Source organism: Dromiciops gliroides, chromosome 5 (genome assembly GCF_019393635.1).
Source record: "Dromiciops gliroides isolate mDroGli1 chromosome 5, mDroGli1.pri, whole genome shotgun sequence".
NCBI lineage: Eukaryota > Metazoa > Chordata > Mammalia > Microbiotheria > Microbiotheriidae > Dromiciops > Dromiciops gliroides.
In genome coordinates this window covers 61,423,879-61,442,107 of record NC_057865.1, presented here as the reverse complement: position 1 = coordinate 61,442,107, position 18,229 = coordinate 61,423,879, and the positions used below count along the sequence as shown (strand labels likewise).

The 18,229-nt window shown below is 39.8% G+C and overlaps 1 protein-coding gene across 1 annotated transcript in view; it reads left to right on the top strand.

Moving 5' to 3' along the window:
- Positions 1-18,229, top strand: part of C5H10orf67 (chromosome 5 C10orf67 homolog) — a 105,557-nt gene that overhangs the window by 12,937 nt on the left and 74,391 nt on the right. Inside the window, exons 2-5 of the mRNA XM_043967512.1 lie at positions 4,478-4,598; positions 7,708-7,851; positions 8,634-8,708; positions 17,619-17,765. Coding sequence (XP_043823447.1) covers positions 4,478-4,598; positions 7,708-7,851; positions 8,634-8,708; positions 17,619-17,765 — 487 coding nt within the window. The remainder of the gene's footprint in view (positions 1-4,477; positions 4,599-7,707; positions 7,852-8,633; positions 8,709-17,618; positions 17,766-18,229) is intronic.

Genomic DNA, 18,229 nt, shown 5'->3' with positions numbered 1-18,229 from the left:
GTCATAGTGTTCCCTTCAGGTCCAGATCATCCCTAACTGGACCCAGGCCTATCAAGCTGCTACTACATCAATAATAGCATTTTTTGTTTGTTTTAAAGTAAGTTTTTATTCTGAAGGAAGGGATAGGCCAAGAGCAGGGAGGGGAGAGAGAGGAGAGACAGAGACAGAGACTTGTAATGAGCAGCCAGACAAACTAAATCCACGCAATGGCCATTTACAAAAATACTGGTACTGTCTCTTTCTGCACCTTGTTTCCATCACTCCCTTGGAATCATGGCTGGTCGTCGCCTTGATCCGTGTTGGCAAGACTGTCAAAGCTGTTTTTCCATACAATGTTACTGTGAGAATACAGTTTCACAGAGGAGACTGAGATGGCACAGTGCAAAGAGAACTGGGTTTGGACTCAGGACTTCTGCTACTAACTCTTTTGTGCTCTAGAATAAACTGTTTCCCCTCTTTAGGCCTTGATTTCATCATCTCCCCACTGAAGTGTTGGACAAGAGGATCTTTTAAAGCCTCTTCAAACAGCACTTTGTAAAGAGCATTTTATCAAATGAGATAAACTAGACGAGCTGTGTAAAGCCTTTAATGGCCATAGAGAAGTAGATGATAATCGCTCTTATTACCATGGATGGCTGGGGTCATCAGGAAGAAGAGTGTAGCCTCAAACTGTCAGTCATTTTTAGGATAAATAGAAATTGGGTTTTTTTGATCATTAATCTCTGGAGTTTTATTTAATGACTCCTTGAGTCATTTTTTGCTCAGCCATGTACATGAGCTTAGAGGTGCCCAAGCTTAGGATACAAAATTAATTAGTTTAGGACTCTACAAAATCATGCTCTGGAAAGCAGAAAATTTCACTTGTATTAAGATTTGCCCAATACCACTATTTCCTGCTACTACCAAAAGAGGACTGCCATTATGAACATATTTGCAGATATTTTTTCAATTTCTGCTTTCAGACATATCTTCTTTCTGTTATTTTTAATCATGGTTAAAGCTAATGAGATATTTGGATAGGCTTCTGAGTTAAGAGGCAGCAAGGCAACATTACAGTACACAGAGTACTGGGCCTGGGATTCAGGAAGACCTGAGTTCAAATCCCACCTCAGACACTCACTAGCTGTGTGACCCTCAAATGTGCCCTCTGCTACTCAATCCCTGTGAGAGTGTAGGCAATTCACTTAAACTCACCAGAATTCAATATCCTTAGTGGTAAAGCAAGGAAGTTGGAATCGATGATTTTATTATATCCATTGCAGCCTTAAATCTTGTGGCCTCCAACCTATGATCTATGACTAACTTCAGGGTTCCTTTAGTAAGCCCCCCGATGAATGGATAATGGATCTATGAACTTATGATTCTCCCTCTCCAAGTGGATATTGCCACCTTTTCTCATCCTATGTGATCACTTAACTACTATCTGCCTCAGTTTCCTTATCTATTAAACAGGGATAATGATAGCACCTACCTTCCAGGGTTGTTGTGAGGATCAAATGAGATAATTGTAAAACTTAGCATAGTGCCTGGCAAATAGTAGGTACTATGTGTTAGTTATTATTATTGTTGTTGTTGTTATTATTATTATTACATTATTCTTTTTTTTTTTTGGTGAGGCATTTGGGGTTAAGTGACTTGCCCAGGGTCACACAGCTAGTAAGTGTTAAGTGTCTGAGGCCAGATTTGAACTCAGGTCCTCCTGACTCCAGGGCCAGTGCTCTATCCACTGAGCCATCTAGCTGCCCCTACATTATTCTTAATAATATTATTATCATTGTATTGTGAAAGGTTTTTGGATTTAGCTTTCCTGTCTTAGTTGTATGTGCATGTATATTAACACTTTCCCAAATTTCTCCAAAATTCTATTTACATGGCCCATTCTTCAAAAAACTTAAAATATGGAAATTCCCAATTTATAAAACAGATAGATTTGGGGGTGTTTTTATTTCAGTGCAAGGAACCCTGAATTTGGATTCAGAAGTCCCAGGTTCAAATGTGTCCTCTGCTACTCAATCCCAATGAGAGTGTAGGCAATTCACTTAAACTCACCAGAATTCAATATCCTTAGTGGTAAAGCAAGGAAGTTGGAATCGATGATTTTATTATATCCATTGCAGCCTTAAATCTTGTGGCCTCCAACCTATGATCTATGACTAACTTCAGGGTTCCTTTAGTAAGCCCCCCCGATGAATGGATAATGGATCTATGAACTTATGATTCTCCCTCTCCAAGTGGATATTGCCACCTTTTCTCATCCTATGTGATCATCAGTTGATCCATCCATCAGCTAGATGGTGCAGTGGATAGAATGCCAGGCCTGTAGTCATTGATAATAAGAAGAGATTACTATAAAAATTGGCAGCGCATGTCCATTTCATACCTAGTTGTTGTCTGCTTACTTTTATTTATAAATGCCTTTGGAATGCTTTAGTTTGGTTAGTTTCCCACCATGGTTTCTAGAGACAGATTCTTCCTCACCTTCTTGCCGCCCCCCCCCCCCCAACGACTTTTCCCACATCTTCAACAAACATGTTTTGTAAGTTTCTTGTGTCTGCTCATTCATTTATTTATCTCTGAGTCAGCCATCCATCTATGAAGAATAACTGCGGCTACAGGCTTTTTTACATTTTTGAGTCTCGTTTATAGCAGGAAATGTCAGGGTAGATGTGGTCCCATTTCTCTCAGTGATGCAGATCTCTCATTTCAGAACTAACAGTTAAATTAATATTTATAGTCAGTCTAAAACCGTATGAGGACATACTGCTCACTTTTCTCCCACTCTGCAATCGTCACTGTGAAAGCAGAAAAAGAGCCCACACACCATCAAGAACCATTTAAAAAAATATATATTTATTTTGTTTTTTGGTTACATTTTGAGTTCCAAGCTGTCTCCTTCCTTCCCTCCCCACTCTGTACTAGAAAAGACCAACATTTGACACATATATCTGTGAAACCACACAATACATTCTTCCATAGATCAGTTCTTTCTCTGGAGGTGGATAACATATTCCTTCATAAGTCCTTTGTAGTTGATTTGAATATTCATATTACTCAGCCTAGGTTTGTCATTCACAGTTATTCTTCAAAGAGTATTGATGTTACTGTATACAATATTCTATTGGTTCTGCTCACTTCATTCTTCATTATTTCATGCAATTCTTTGTGTTTTCCTAAGATCAACCTCCTTGTCATTTCTTATAGTATTCCATTACATTCATGGGTCATAGCTTATTCAGCCATTCCCCAGTTGATGGGTATCCCCTCAATTTCCAGTTCTTTGCTACCACAAAGAGAGCTTCTCTAACTATTTAAGAACATATAGGTTCTATATTGTGTAGGTTTTTCCCCCGATCACCTTGGGAAACAGACCTAATAGCAGTATTGCTGGGTCAAAGGGTAGACACAGTTTTATAACTCTTTGGGCATCATTCCAGATTGTTCTCCCAAATGACTGGCTCAGTTCACAGTTCACCAACAGTATATTACTGTCCCAGTTTTTCCCACAGACCTTCCAACACGTCATTTTCCCCTTCTATCATTTTAGTCAATCTGATAGATGTGAGATGGATCAAGGACCATTTTCTATTTGTTCTTTTCCAGGATTGCTGCTGTAGCCAGTTTATTACCTCCCTACTCAATAAACTCTGGGGGTTTATTATTGCCTCCAAGAGCAGATATGAAATGCTCTGTTTGGCATTCAAAGCCCTTCATAACCTAGCCCCTCCCAACTTTTCTGGTCTTCTTACACCTTCCTCGCCAAAACATTCTCTTTGATCCAGTGACACTGGCCTCCTGCCTGTTCCAGGAACAAGACTCAGCACCTCTCAGTGCCCGGTGTTCTCTCTGGCTATCCCTCATGCCTGGAATGTTCTCTCTCCTCCACTCCAACTACTGACTTCCCCTCCTTTAAGTCCCAACTAAAATCCCAGCTCCTACAGGAAGCCTTCTCTAGCCCCTCTTAACTCCAGTGCCTTTTCTCCATTATTTACTGTTTATGCTGTATGTAGTTTTCTTTGTATGTATTGGCGTGCATATTGTCTTCCCCATTAGATTATAAGCCCCATGAGGGAAACGATTGTTTTTAGCCTCTTTTTGCATCCTGAGTGCATGGCATATTGCCCAGTGTGTAGTGACCACTAAAGCAATGTTTATTGAATTGACTTGAACCTATTGAAGCCTCTTTCTACTCACCTAGTGTGGTCCTTGGACAGCAGATGCAGTCTTTTCCGAAGTTCTTTCCAGCCTGGCCTTCCAGAGCCTGTGCTTCAGGGAGATAAGGCCTTGAGAACACACACCCCCATGCAATGGTGAGACATTTATCGGCATAGGACTCTTGTCTTGGAGAATGTCCCTCTTCCTGGAACATTTAAAATCTGATTTGGCTTACAAAAAATCATATACACAATGCTTTTCAGCAGGCTACATTTTATGTAAAGCAATGGTTACTGTACTGATGACCCATTTGTCCTCCCTCCAGGGTGTCCCTTTCAGATGATTTAAAAGTAGGCTATTTCACAACAGATCGAGCTACTCAAACAGATGTCACGGAAGTCTTGGAAATAAGAGAGCTGAGTAATACAACACAAAAACTACTCAAGGTAATGTCTTGACTTTCTTTTAAATTATTCCAGTACTTTCAGATCCTTATCACCTTAGTTTGTATAGCCTCCACTGACTTTTTTTGGTGTTTCTTGAAATATACTGTTTTATTTTTTCCTTTTAATGACATTCAGCAGGTCTTGGCAGCATGATTTAAACCATGGTGATGGTTATTTCATCAGTGAATATACTTAACATCCATTAATATTAATGTATGTTAACTCGTGCGATGAAGTGCTGGTCTTGTCTTTCTCCCTGGAATTTGTTATACATCTGTGGAAATGTAGTCAATTATGTGTAGGGAGAAAAAGACTGAAACTGAAACACTCCCAGGTGTATGTGTATATCTAATGCATTATGGCTGCAGAGCTGGAAGTTAACACAGAGACCATAGATACTCTTTCCCCTTCATTTTAAAGATCAGGAAACTGAGACTGGAGGAAGTGAAATCCCTCCCCAACTACCTTAATTTTTTCTGTTTGTATTTATTTGTATTTATTCTTTTTATGTTTTTTCTTTGTATGATTGTATATGTACTTGTTGCCTTCCCCTTTAGAAGAGACTGAGATTAAGAATTGTTTTATTTGGGGCAGCTAGGTGGCACAATAGATAGAGCATCAGCCCTGGAGTCAGGAGGACCTGAGTTCAAATCCAGCCTCAGACACTTGACACTTACTAGCTGTTAACCCCAATTGCCTCACCAAAAGAAAAATTGTTTTATTCTTTGTCCTTATATCAGTAGCGCTTCACATAGTACCTACCACACTGTAGGTGCTTAATGAATGCTTGTTGATTGATTCATTGCCCAAGATATACCTATATATCTCTATCTTTGCATCAAAATACTTACTTGCACATATATTATTTGGAGAAGAGTGACGAGCACATTTATAAAGGGAACCCACATGTATAACTAAAACCCATAAAGGTCATTTGAAAACACATTGCTGAAATCATGAATCCATTGAAGCGATGGAGTTCTTACTTCCTTGTTGACCAAATGCCTTATAAAGGGTTGCCAGCAATAAGCAAGCATACTGAATTAAATTCCGTTTCTCCTTAATGGAAAGATCATTGGATATAAAGTCAGGAGACACAATCCTATGCCTGCTATTTGCCAACTCTATGACCTTGAGCAATTCACTTAACTTCCCTGGGCTTCAGTTTCCCTGTCTGCAAAATAAAAGAACTTTATGATCTCTGAGGTTCCTTTCAGCTCTTTCTCCTATGTGATCGCTTCCAATGGGAAGAATTACTACAATTTTGCCCATTATTGTCAAAATTCCACGAAACATGTTTAACTGAGACACATTCCAGATCCTTCACTCTAGGCACAACCCTTTAAACCCATAGGTCAACACACTGAGACTTAATCCCTGAAACTAATCCAGTGGGTCCCAAACTTACTCATTTATCGTTTCTCCCTTTTTACTGGTATCCCCATGGGAAAGGGTAGAGCAAGGTAAAACAATTATTTATGCTCATCAAATCAAGCCCCTGTGGAAGGCTGTTGGGTGAATTCTGTCCTTTAAACCAAAGACCATTTTATCTCTTTAGTTGTAGTGGTAAGAGTAAAGCGAGAATTAGGTAGAGATGATATAAATGTAATCAGGCCTGAATCCTTCCTCTCTCTCCCTCCCTCTCTCTCTGTCTCTCTGTCTCTTTTTCACATACACACACACACACACACACACACACACACACACACACGCCCCCATGCCTATACAGGAGTATTAGGAAGTTCAAGCCCATTTTGTCCCCAGAAAAAAGCACTTCAAGTAGATAGAGTAGTTGTTTGTCTATACACTGTGATTTTATTACTTCAGCAGGAACCCACTTGACTTCAAATATCTTCCCACTGGCCTGCCATGACAGTCTTCCCTGCTTTTGTGGCCTCAAATTCATACCATGAAAACCATTCCTTTGGGATAGACAACAAAGGAAAGAGCAATATTAAATGGCTGTTGTTCAGATGATATTTTAAATAAGCAAGGCAAAATAATAAAAAGGTATTTTAAATAAGCAAGGTGGGGTGGTTGGGGAGCAATGAGAATCACTTCAGCTTTTTGACATTGGTATTAGTTTATCAAATGAATTAATTGTGTTCTTGGAAGACAGCCTGCTTGACCCTAAGGGGAATGGGATAAAAAACAGTTAAGGGTTTTTTAAATTTTTTTTTTTTTGTGGGGGCAATGAGGGTTAAGTGGCTTGCCCAGGGTCACATAGCTAGTAAGTGTCAAGTGTCCGAGGCCAGATTTGAACTCAGGTCCTCCTGAATCCAGGGCTGGTGCCTTATCCACTGCACCACCTAGCTGCCCCAAGAACAGTAAAGAAATTTGTAATAGTCAAGTGCTATATTAATGTGAAGTGCTATGCAATTATGTCCTGGGTTCATATTCCACTGACATTTATTTGTCTTTGTAACCAAGAGAGAGTCACATAAACTCTCTGGGGCTCGGTTTCCTTATCTGTAACATGAAAGAGTTGACCTAGTTGACCTCTAAGATCCAGGTCTAAATCTGTAATTTATTTATTTGTTTATTTGTTTGTTTATCTATCTATCTATCTATTTATTTATTTATTTTTGGTGAGGCAATTGGGGTTAAGTGACTTGCCTAGGGTTACACAGCTAGTAAGTGTTAAGTGTCTGAGGCCAGATTTGAACTCAGATCCTCCTGACTTCAGAGCCGGTGCTCTATGCACTATGCCACCTAGCTGCCCCTAAATATGTAATTTTATGATTAAATAATCACATCATCATGAGACACAGGGAGGGAGGGGGGATATAGCTCTTAGGACAGGGAAGGTCACTTAACCTGTGTCTGACTCAGTCTCCTCACCTGTAAAACAGGAATGGTGATAGTACCTCTGCTTATTGTGAGGATAGAATAAGACAATATTTGTAAGGTGTACCATATAAATGCTAGTTATTATTATTGCAATTACTATTATTATAATATTATAATATAATAATTATAATTATTATTGCTTAGCTTAGGAACCTGGCATGAGGGAATTGTGTGGCAAATACCTAGTTGGTCTACTTTAAAATCTTTTCTAGAGATATTTCTATCAGCATCTAATAGTACATATTTTAATTTTTTAAAGCTTATTGGTCTCCTTCAAAGAGATTTTAAATACCTGAAAACATACCTTGAGATGCAGTTTGAGGACCGCCTGAAAGAAGAATCCATGAAACTCTTTAAAAAACTACAAATGATTATTCAAGAAATAGTAGCTCTTCATGAAAAGGTATAATTCTGATTAGATAAGTTGGTCTTGTTTTTTACTTATTTATTTATTATGCATTAATCAAATAAAGGTAACAGATTGATTTGCAAAAACAAGGTCCCCACCCTGCGTGTTGAGGTACCCTCCCATGACTGGGCTACAGCCAGAGAGATTAATTGTTACTATTCTTCTTTGAGGAGCTTTCCAAGACCTTGGCTTCCCAAGAGCCTCCCATCTAGATCAGAGCAGCCAGAACTTGAAACTAGCAGCCATCTTGAATTGGAATAAGATTCTTGATCATTTTATTTTTAATGCAATTGTAACTAGGATAAAAAGCAGATATAATCTCACTTTTGATTATTCAGGGGATGCTTATCCAGTCTATGAGTCATTCAGAGCTCTGTCTTTCTCCAATTACTCTTGCTGAAGGTTTTACCATATATGGCGCCTCTACCGGAAAGGACAGGGGCAAGGAGATGATATGAAATTTAGATGGATCTTTGTTACATTTCCAGTAGCTCTATCAAGAGCTTTAGGGAAGATCTATTGCTTCAGTGAAATTTGAGAATTTCCTGTGGATTTTCTTTACCCATGTAGTCCCTATCTACTTTGACTATATATAATCAAGAATTAGATATATTAGAAATAGGCGTGTTATAGAGAATAGGATAAAGAGAAGTGGTTTCAGTTAGAAGCTTCCGTGGGTTGGAATAATGTGAGTAGCGGTTGTATATTATGAAAATTATCCTAGTAGGTGTGGTTAGGATGTGCCGATGATAATTCCATTTGCATTTGAATTGCAGAATGAGAACACAATGAGGAAAAGTTTCTACAAGCAGCTCTGCGACGCCATTGCTTCTATCAGAGGAGCCTATTCGGTAGGTTTTGTAGTAAGGGAATATTTCCACTGGGACATATTTCAGTTAGGTTACCTGAATTCCAGGGCCTGGTCTTTTACTTTCAGCAATCAGACCTTACGATAATTAACTTAATCAATTTACTGATTTATAATGGCAGATACATCTGCCAGTGGTCATGGAAAGGCACGTCTGCTATCCAAATTGCCCCTTTTCTCATATAAGGATTCATGGGAATCAGTAATTATAATTATAATAGTTAACATTTACATAGCACTTACTACATGCCAGGTACTGTGCTAAGCATTTTAACAGTTATTATCTCATTTAATCCTCACAACAACCCTGGGAGGTAGGTGCTATTATTATTCCACTTGACAGATGAGGAAACTGAGGCAAGTTAAGTGACTTGCCCAGGGTCACATAGATAGTAAGTGACCAAAGAGGAATTTGAACTTAGTCCTTCCTGATTTCTAGACCCAGTGTCCTATCCATTGTGCCCCCTCGCTGGCCCTGATCAGAAGGTTCTTTGTTGAACATGTCATAAAGTCAAAGAAAGCAAATGATGCTAAGGGATATTGAATAGTTAACATTTACACTTTAAAGTTTATGAAGCACTTTGCATATGTGATCTTATCTGATCCTCACAACAGCCCTATAATGTGGGTGATATTATTATCCCCATTTATTACGTCATCCCCAAATGAAGAAACTGAGGCTGAGATAAATTAGTGACTTGTCCAGGGTCTCACAGAGACAGGATTTGAACCCAGCTCTTCCTGCCTCTAAGTGCAGGACACTATTGACTCGGTCATCCAGACGCATCTAGGTATTTCATCTGGATCACAATATAATAGGAGAGGCAGTGTGGCACCGTGAATGGAGAGCCAGGCTCAGAGTAGACTTGGCTTTAAGCCCTGCCTCAGATATGTGCTTGACATATGTTTATGTGTCCAGGAGGCCTCCTTGGCAAGTCACATCTCTCAGTGATCCGATCAGCTCTCAGAGAAGGTGCTAGCCCACTTTGGTGGGAGGGGTTTTTTGAGAGCTCCCTTTGCCAGTGAAACCCCAGGCCCCATCTCTATTTCTATGCTAGAGCCTATTCCACAGCCCTCCCTCACTTCAGTCCAATTCACTGCAAGTCATGACATCACCCCAGTGTCATGGTCTTCTTCAAGAACAAAGGACAAATAACAACAACAAGGACAACACCACCTATCCCTGCCCTCCTCCCTTCTGTTAGACACGCTATCTGTCTCCCTTGGGCAGTACTGGTCAATTCTTATTCTCTAGCTCCTTTTGTTCTACGGGGACTATTGCATTTCCATTTGTGCTCACCCTTATGACATTTTCTTTTGCCATTTCAACCTTCTTTTACATCACAGTCCCCCAAGATGACAGATTCATTTTTTATATGTTAGCTTGTCTGCTTTCTTCAACATCAGGTAGTCAGTCACCTCAATCTCAAATAGGAAGCTGTTTTTGTTTTTTTGACTGGATTACTCCTAAGAGGTTTGGGTTTTTATTTTTGCCAGTAGCTAATGTTGCTCTTTTTTTTGTGTGTGTGCAGGGCAATGAGGGTTAAGTGACTTGCTCAGGGTCACACAGCTAGTAAGTCTCAAGTGTCTGATTCTGGATTTGAACTCAGGTCCTCTTGACTCCAGGGCCAGTGCTTTATCCACTGTGCCACCTAGCTGCCCTGTTAATGTTACTCTTGATGTGTGGCTCCTTAATTTTAGAAACAGAAAACTTTGTATTTTTCCCATACTCTATTCCATCTCTTTGGGTCAGTAGCCTTCTGTGCACTTATGTATCGTGACCCAGTACCTTTAAGGTGATTAGTTATTATCAGCATGGCAACATTTCATCTTACATATAGTAGGTGCTAAATTAATAAATATTTGTGCAACTGAATTGAATTGAATTGACATAGTGGAAAGAATTGGATTTGGAATGGAAGGACCTGGGGTTCAAGTCTTATTATCTGGCTGGCAATGGGTGAGTGGCTTAACCTCTTTAAACCTCTCTTGTCTCACCTGTAAAGAGAGAGGGTTGGACTAGATGAATCTCTAAAACCTTATCCAGTCTCATTTCAGTTCTTATGAATTGGAACTTTGATCCTGAGGTAGACCTGCACTTCGTTAAACGGAAATGTTTAATATAAATTAGGGCACCATGTCTAAGGCTACTTTATCATGATATTGATTTGAAATGATTAATATAAGAACAGCATCCCCTCTGGAGCCACTCGCCAACTTCCACTCCTGCTGGTAGGTTGGGTCCCCATAGGAGGGCTAATTGATTCAGTCCTTAGGGGTTAAGGGTTATTTTTTTTTAGTAATGGTACTCTTGAGTCCTCATCAAGTGTGCTCCCCATTGATAATCATTTATTCAGCCAGACATAATTACCTTTACAAAGGGGGGGGTACTTACTAAGCAGGACATCTATTACAGAAATATCCCTCCTGAAGCCTGGGGCATACCTCCAAAAGGTATACACAGAGCCCAGCAGAAAGTGGGCTCAACCTCACAGAGGAGAGCACAAGTTGGAAGAGAAGAACTCGCAGCTCTTTGTTAGTGGAAATTCTTCCATTCCTCCATGGAGTCCTTTGACAGTCCCTTTAAGTGTAGCTTTCTGCTAGGTTCTGACAATGGAGAGTTAGTGCCCTTGAGGGGTCCTGAAGCTACTTCTTTTGGGGGTTGGTTTGTCTTCAGTGTGTCTCAGAACTCTCAATGCGGACCCTGGCTTTTGCTACTACTCTTCAGAGACATTGCTACAAACTCTGATGGAAACTCAAAATCCTTCATTAACTGGTCAAAGCAGCATTTCTTTGTGGGGGTGGGGTACAGGGAGGAGGAGACTCTTAACAGTCCCGCTGAGCTCACTCCTTTTTCTCTGATACCCTCTTATATGAACACAGGGGTCTACCCCCTCTGTTCACTCCTGAAATTTACCTGACTTCCTGTTGGGATGCCTTCTTGGAAATCTATTGTCCCAGAAGTGGGTCTCATTCTTTCAGCTAGAGCTAATGGCTCAAAAGCACTTTATTCCTCCTATATTAAGTACTCCCCCCCAACTTAGTTTATACTTTTGATTGATTAGTTGGTTCTTAAAAGCATTTAAGATTTGTTCTTACTTAGTTTATAGCTTTGATAGCAATTGTTTTCTGTTCTGTTTCTGGCCAGAAATTCTGAGGGTCTTCCCTTTCCAGATGGCTACTTTTGTCTCAGTTCTTTTGTCTCCATTCTTCCCTAGCCCTTAGTCATTGAATGGGTGTTGCCTCAGACAAGTTGAAACCTGGGAAAGACTTTAATTTAGAAAGGCCAGGGTCAAAACTACTGCATGCTAAGCTTTTGCCAGTGGTCCTGACTTTTGTGTTGGTACTGGACTACAATGATTCTGGAGAAGAGCAAGTGAGTTGGGTGACTTTGCACATCTCTGTCTCACTTAAATCCAATTCACTTGAAAGTCAAGACATCCCCCTCATGATACCATTGGTCCTCTTCAAGAACAAAGGATGAACAACAACAACAACAATAGCTTTGATTGAGTCATTGATTCAACAGAGGTTTCTAAGACAACTAGGTGGCAACAGTGACTAGAGGCTTTGACTAGAGTTAAGGAAGACCTGAATTCAAATTCTGACTCGGATACTTGCTAGCTGTGGGACCCTTTGCAAATCTCTTACCCTATATCTGTCTCAGTGTCATCAGTTATACAGTGGGAATAATAATAGCACCTACTAGCCTCAGACACTAGCTGTGTGACCCTGGGAAAGTCACTTCACCCTGTTTGCCTCAATTTTCCCATCTGTAAAATGAGCTAGAAAAGGAAATGGCAAACCACTCCAGTCTCTTTACCAAAAGATTTCCAAACAGGGTCACAAAGAGCCAGATGTGACCAAAATGACCCAACAACAAAAATTATGAAATGGAACTAGATAAAGATGTCTTTTTAGAATTGACTGCTATACTCTAGGACCTTAAAACTGAAGACCAACATACTTCAATATTTTAATGGATCTGTGATCTCATATATATGGGTACTCACTCCAATAATGCAGATGCCAATCTATCCATGCCTTTTCATGCCATGTAGCTCTTGTCTGTGTCCTTCCATAAATCTTTAATAAGGGGGTACCTTCGATGGATAGAAGCCCTTCTTCGAGGCGTTCTAACATACCTGTGTGACATTCAGGGCTGCTAGCTTTCTCCTTTGCGTTGTTCAGCCAGGGATGCTTCTTTCTCAAAAGGAGGGTCATGACTGTTGTGTTAGATTAGCCAGCCTAAATCTAATCATCACTTTAAAAAACTCTTTTGTCAATCAGGCCCACCATGGCATCCAGTTAGCACAAGAAAGTTCTTTTTTTTTTTTAAGTGCTCTCATACCCTCTCTTCTGAATAGGAAGGAAGTCACCCAGGCTTTCCTTATATTTAGGATGGGACAGGAAATCCTTTTCAACTCCCATCATCCATCCCAAGCCACCAGGGCAAAGAGCACCAGTGTAAATTGTTTTGAATTTATAATAAAACTCTAAGAGACATTTTGGGGGTAGGGCTTAGCGGGTGGCCTTTTCCCTGACCATGGACAATGTCTCTTCACCGCTCTGGACATCAGTTTCTTTGTCTGTAAAATAAGGGTGGAGTAGTTGGCCTGTGAGATTGCTTCCAGCTTTAAATCCATGACCCTCTAACCTCCTGCTGCTAACCCAGGTACACTTATTATTTGGCAGCAATGATATGGTCAATTGTGTTTTACAGTATAGAGATTAGAGTTTTATATTGTGGAAACCATGTCACCAAAGCAGCATCCAAGAGAACACATTTTGTGCTATTAACTTCCGAATTGTTCTTTCTTGGCTAATTTCTAGCTGCCCATTTCTCCTGATATTCTGGACTCAAATGGGTTTTCCATGATTGTTTCTTAATCTTGATTTAACTTCGTTTTCAAAATTGTTTTAAAATAAAAGCTGATGGTTTCATTATACTGAAGGATCATATTATATTCCTCATAATATTTGGGCTACAGGTTAAATCTTAGGATTCCACTTTCCTTTATTCTGGGAGTCAGGAAGTCTGGGATTGTTCAGAGGTAAGTGCATCCTTAAGGTCTGTTTGATCATGCTAGGCATGGCCTTTCTGTAATGTCACTAGCATATTAAAATACTGCTTTAAAGCAACAACCACCTTGTGGCAATGTTAGGATAGTGAAGGTATTAAGTTTTCTGCCTCATTAACTAGTTAATTCTATTTTAATCTAAGGTTATCCTTCTCAGTTTACTGAGATTAAATATGCACAATAAGTATTCTTTGGGATTAATATATGGATCTGATTTTTTTTTCAAGTTTAATATCTGGCAAATTAGCAAACGTCATGAATTGAAGGAGAGGGACTGGATTTCCCCTGGGAAATTCCAAAATACTTTTGGTATCCTTAGCTACCCATCTTTTAAAAAATATTTTCTTTTTTATAATTATGAACTTGACAAATATCAACAAGTAAGAATGTCTCCCTATACAGAGAAGAGCAGAGGAGGATTGCATATGCTATCTCGAATCTGTAGATTGTAGAGAACATGTATTAGGTAGGAATTCTTAAAAGCTTATATTAAAGTTAATCTGACTGGCCACCTTTTTAGCATCCATCTCCTCCTGGTGAAGCTGTAAGGCTACCACGATCTCTAAAAAAAAATCAGGCTGGATCCCAAAACACGGAGGGCACTTCTGGCGGGTGTAAACAAGCTGCAGCATATTACCAGGGATGTTGTTAAAATGAAATGCGTGTGCTACAGTAGATAGAGGGTGAGGTCAGATTCCCGTCCTGCTACCTAATACCTGTGTGATCCAGGGGAAATTACTTAACCTCTCTGGGCTTCGCTTTCCTCATCTATAAAATGAGATGATTAGACTTCATTTCTAAGGTTCCTTTCAGGTTTGCATCTGTGATCTCACAATAGTAAAGCAAAGCACCTGAGATACATTGTGTTTCATTTGAGCCACAGAATAGTTTTCTAAGGAAGGTGGTACTTGCAGTATTATCCCCATTTTACAAAGGAGGAAACTGAGGCAGAGAAAAGTCAAGTCAGTTGGTCACACAACTGCTAAGGGTTAGAGCTGTATTTTGAACACAGTTCTTCCTGACTCCAGGTTTGGCAGTCTATCTACTATTCCCCAATGCCCCCCTCCAGTCCTGTGATTCTCAAAGAAATTTATGATCAGAGAATGAAGTAGAGACTGGCATGTGTTGAGATAAAGGGTTAACAAAATCGACAGCAGGAGGAAGGCGCTGGTACCCACATATGGTAAAGAGGAAAGGAAGGTAGAGCTTCAATTCAAGTCAAGCATTTATTGAGTACCTACTAGTTGCAAGAAGTTGTACAAAGATAAGAACAAACCAGTTCCTACCCTCAAGTTGCTTACATTCTAGTAGATGCAAAACGTATGTGAAGTAAATACAAAGTGACATCTGAGAGGAAGAGAATGGGAGACGGAGAACCAATAGCTAAGGAGGATGTACCTGAGCAGTATTTTGGAGGAAAGAATTTTGTGAGTTAGAGATAAGGAGGGAGAGCATTCCAAGCATTGGATGACCCAGGCAAAGGTCTAGAGAACAGGAAGTTAGGCCAGTGTATCTGGAGCATAGAGTGAGTGAGGGGGACATGGTGTGACATCATCCCTGCAAGATCTACGTGAGGACATGAAGAAAAAAAAGAAATGCATAGGATAAGAAAGTATGGGTGGGTTATGTTCCACACAGGAGTACACACACATTAAGGGGATGATGGACCTGTAGAGGCATCAACATCATTAGATTTCACTGTCTTACATTTGGATTTTTATATACATAGCAAGAGTATTATAATGAAAGAACAGGAAAATAATAAAAATAACTCACAGAAGGACATAGCATCTTAGAAGTCATCTAATCAGTCAAGCCAGCCAGCCAGAAATTACGAAGTATATCCTGTATGCCAGGTACTGCACTAGATACTCCCTCCTTTTCTTTCCAGAATTCGCCATTCCCAGTCATATACACAGATACATAGTCTGCAGTCTTCCCCAGACACCCCTTACTATGCACCCTTGCTATGCCTTGTGAGGACAATTATTTAAAGAAAGTGGCATAAATAGCTAGAGCTGTTGGTACACTTGGACAACTATATTGTCTCTGGGATGACTTTGAAAAGGCTCTTGTCCTGAGTTGTTACTCTCCTGATGGATGAGTTCCCCGTATCTAGCCAGCCCATGCCCCATCACCCAGTATTCCAGCCATCTCAGATAAAACACATCTTCCTGGATTGCATGCCTATATGAGTTATTTTCTCCATTAGATTGTAAAGTTCTTGAGGGGCAGGAACTGTGTTTATATTAGCAGTGCTTAGTGAGTGGTTCTCTCTCTCTCTCTCTCTCTCTCTCTCTCTCTCTCGCTCTCTCGCTCTCTCTCGCTCTCTCTCGCTCTCTCTCGCTCTCGCTCTCTCTTTCTCTTTCTCTCCTTCTCTTTCCCCTTTTCCTCTTTTTTCTTTCTCTTTCCCCTGCTTTACTTCCTCTTCCTCTTTATTTTTCCCTCCTTCCTTTCTTTTATTTCTTTCTCTCCCTCCCCTTCCCTTCCTCTCTCTTTCTCCTTCCTCTTTCTCTTCTTCCTCCTTCCCTCCCATCCATCCATCCATCCATCCATCCATCCATCCATCCATCCATCCATCCATCCATCCATCCATCCCAAAAGACTAATGAAAGCACCAGATTGGTTGGTCTGAAGGTTTCAATTGACAAGTGCCATCTTGAGCTCTTGAGCCATCTACTAGTTTGTAAACCTCATGAGGGCAGGGACTGTGTCTTATCTAAACTTTCTATCTCTTCTGACAGGTATCCTGCTGCAGTACTTAATAAATGTTGTCTCATCCTCTATTGTATACACTTTCAAAAGCTGTCTCTTCCTTCCCTACTGCTTGCTCCTAACGCATTCCTTTTTTTCTGCTAAGCCTCTGAGTTAACTTACCTGAGACTGAGGGTGATGTAACAAGCTACAGTAGAAAATTTAGACATTTTAGCTATCCGCATGCATGTGGTCTGGGAAAATGATATTGTCCAGTTCATACCTGAAGCCTTAGAATGTTTAAATGAAAATGTCTCTATTTAAAATGCAAACCTTAAACTTCAACAGCGAATGCTGTTCCTTTACAAGGCAGTATCTACATTCAGTCTTCATTTGCTGAAAGCTACTGCATTTGTGTTATTTTTCAGCACTTAACATATGTGTGCTACAAATCATTATGAGCACCTGAGCAGCTGATGCCAAGTAAGTGGAATCTTTTTTTTCCTTCCCAAACCCACAGACCTCATATCACCATTGCAAACCTAAGGAGAAATAATTAAACTGTTGAAGTTTGGAGGCATCTTTTTATTGCCTCAAATCCTGACACCCCCCTCAGTGGAGAAAATGAGACAAAAAACTCTTAGATATAATGAATAGGTAGCTTTAAAAATATTTTTTTATGACCCATGCAAGCAAAAAGGCAAACTATGCTATGTATGTGTATCATTCTATAAATGTTTTATGGTATAATTTCTTTTTTTGTGTGTGAGGCATTTGGGGTTAAGCGACTTGCCCAGGGTCACACAGCTAGTAAGTGTCAATTGTCTGAGGCTGGATTTGAACTCAGGTCTTCCTGACTCCAGGGCTGGTGCTCTATCCACTGCACCACCCAGCTGCCCCTGTATAATTTCTTAATGTCTTTCAGTATAGGAAGTACTATGCTCAACACGACTGACTTTGGAAGACTTAACATCCAATATTTGGTAGTACAAGTTATAGAAACTTGTACTTAGGGGTGCTAAGTCATTTAGAAAAAGAACATAGATGTAAAGGATGATATTGTCACTTAATTTTGTCTAATTTTTATTTATGATTCTGAATGTTGTTTTTTTCTATAGCAATTCTTTGAAATAGATGAAGATATTGCAAAATTGCCCACAGTGAATGCAAACATTTTCAGAAAAAGGATTAAGGAGAAAAATGATTTAATAAGAGAGTTACAAGAACAATTAACATCCTATAAAGAAAATGAATTGTTCAAATTGGTAAGTTGCAAGGGAAAGTATGGACTAATTGTGAAAATAGCTTTAGCAAATATCAAAGAGGTTGGATTTCAGAGAGAGTAATGTTTGTATGGTGAAATTATTATCCCTCTTGAGCGAGCCCCTAGGCCATAGAAAGAATTAAATATAAAATAGTATTAAACATAGTACTTTTCTAAAACTTGGGGGTGCCTTGTAATTTCTTTTTTTTCTTTTCTTTTTCTTTTTTCTTTTTTTTTTGGTGAGGCATTTGGGGTTAAGTGACTTGTCCAGGGTCACACAGCTAGTAAGTGTTAAGTGTCTGAGGTCAGATTTGAACTCAGCTCCTCCTGACTCCAGAGCCGGTGCTCTATCCCTGCGCCACCTAGCTGCCCCTGAGGGGGGGGTACCTTGTAGAAGATCTAATTTAGAAACAACAGCAGCAATTTCATAATCATCTAGGGAATAGTGTACATTTATAGTGCTTT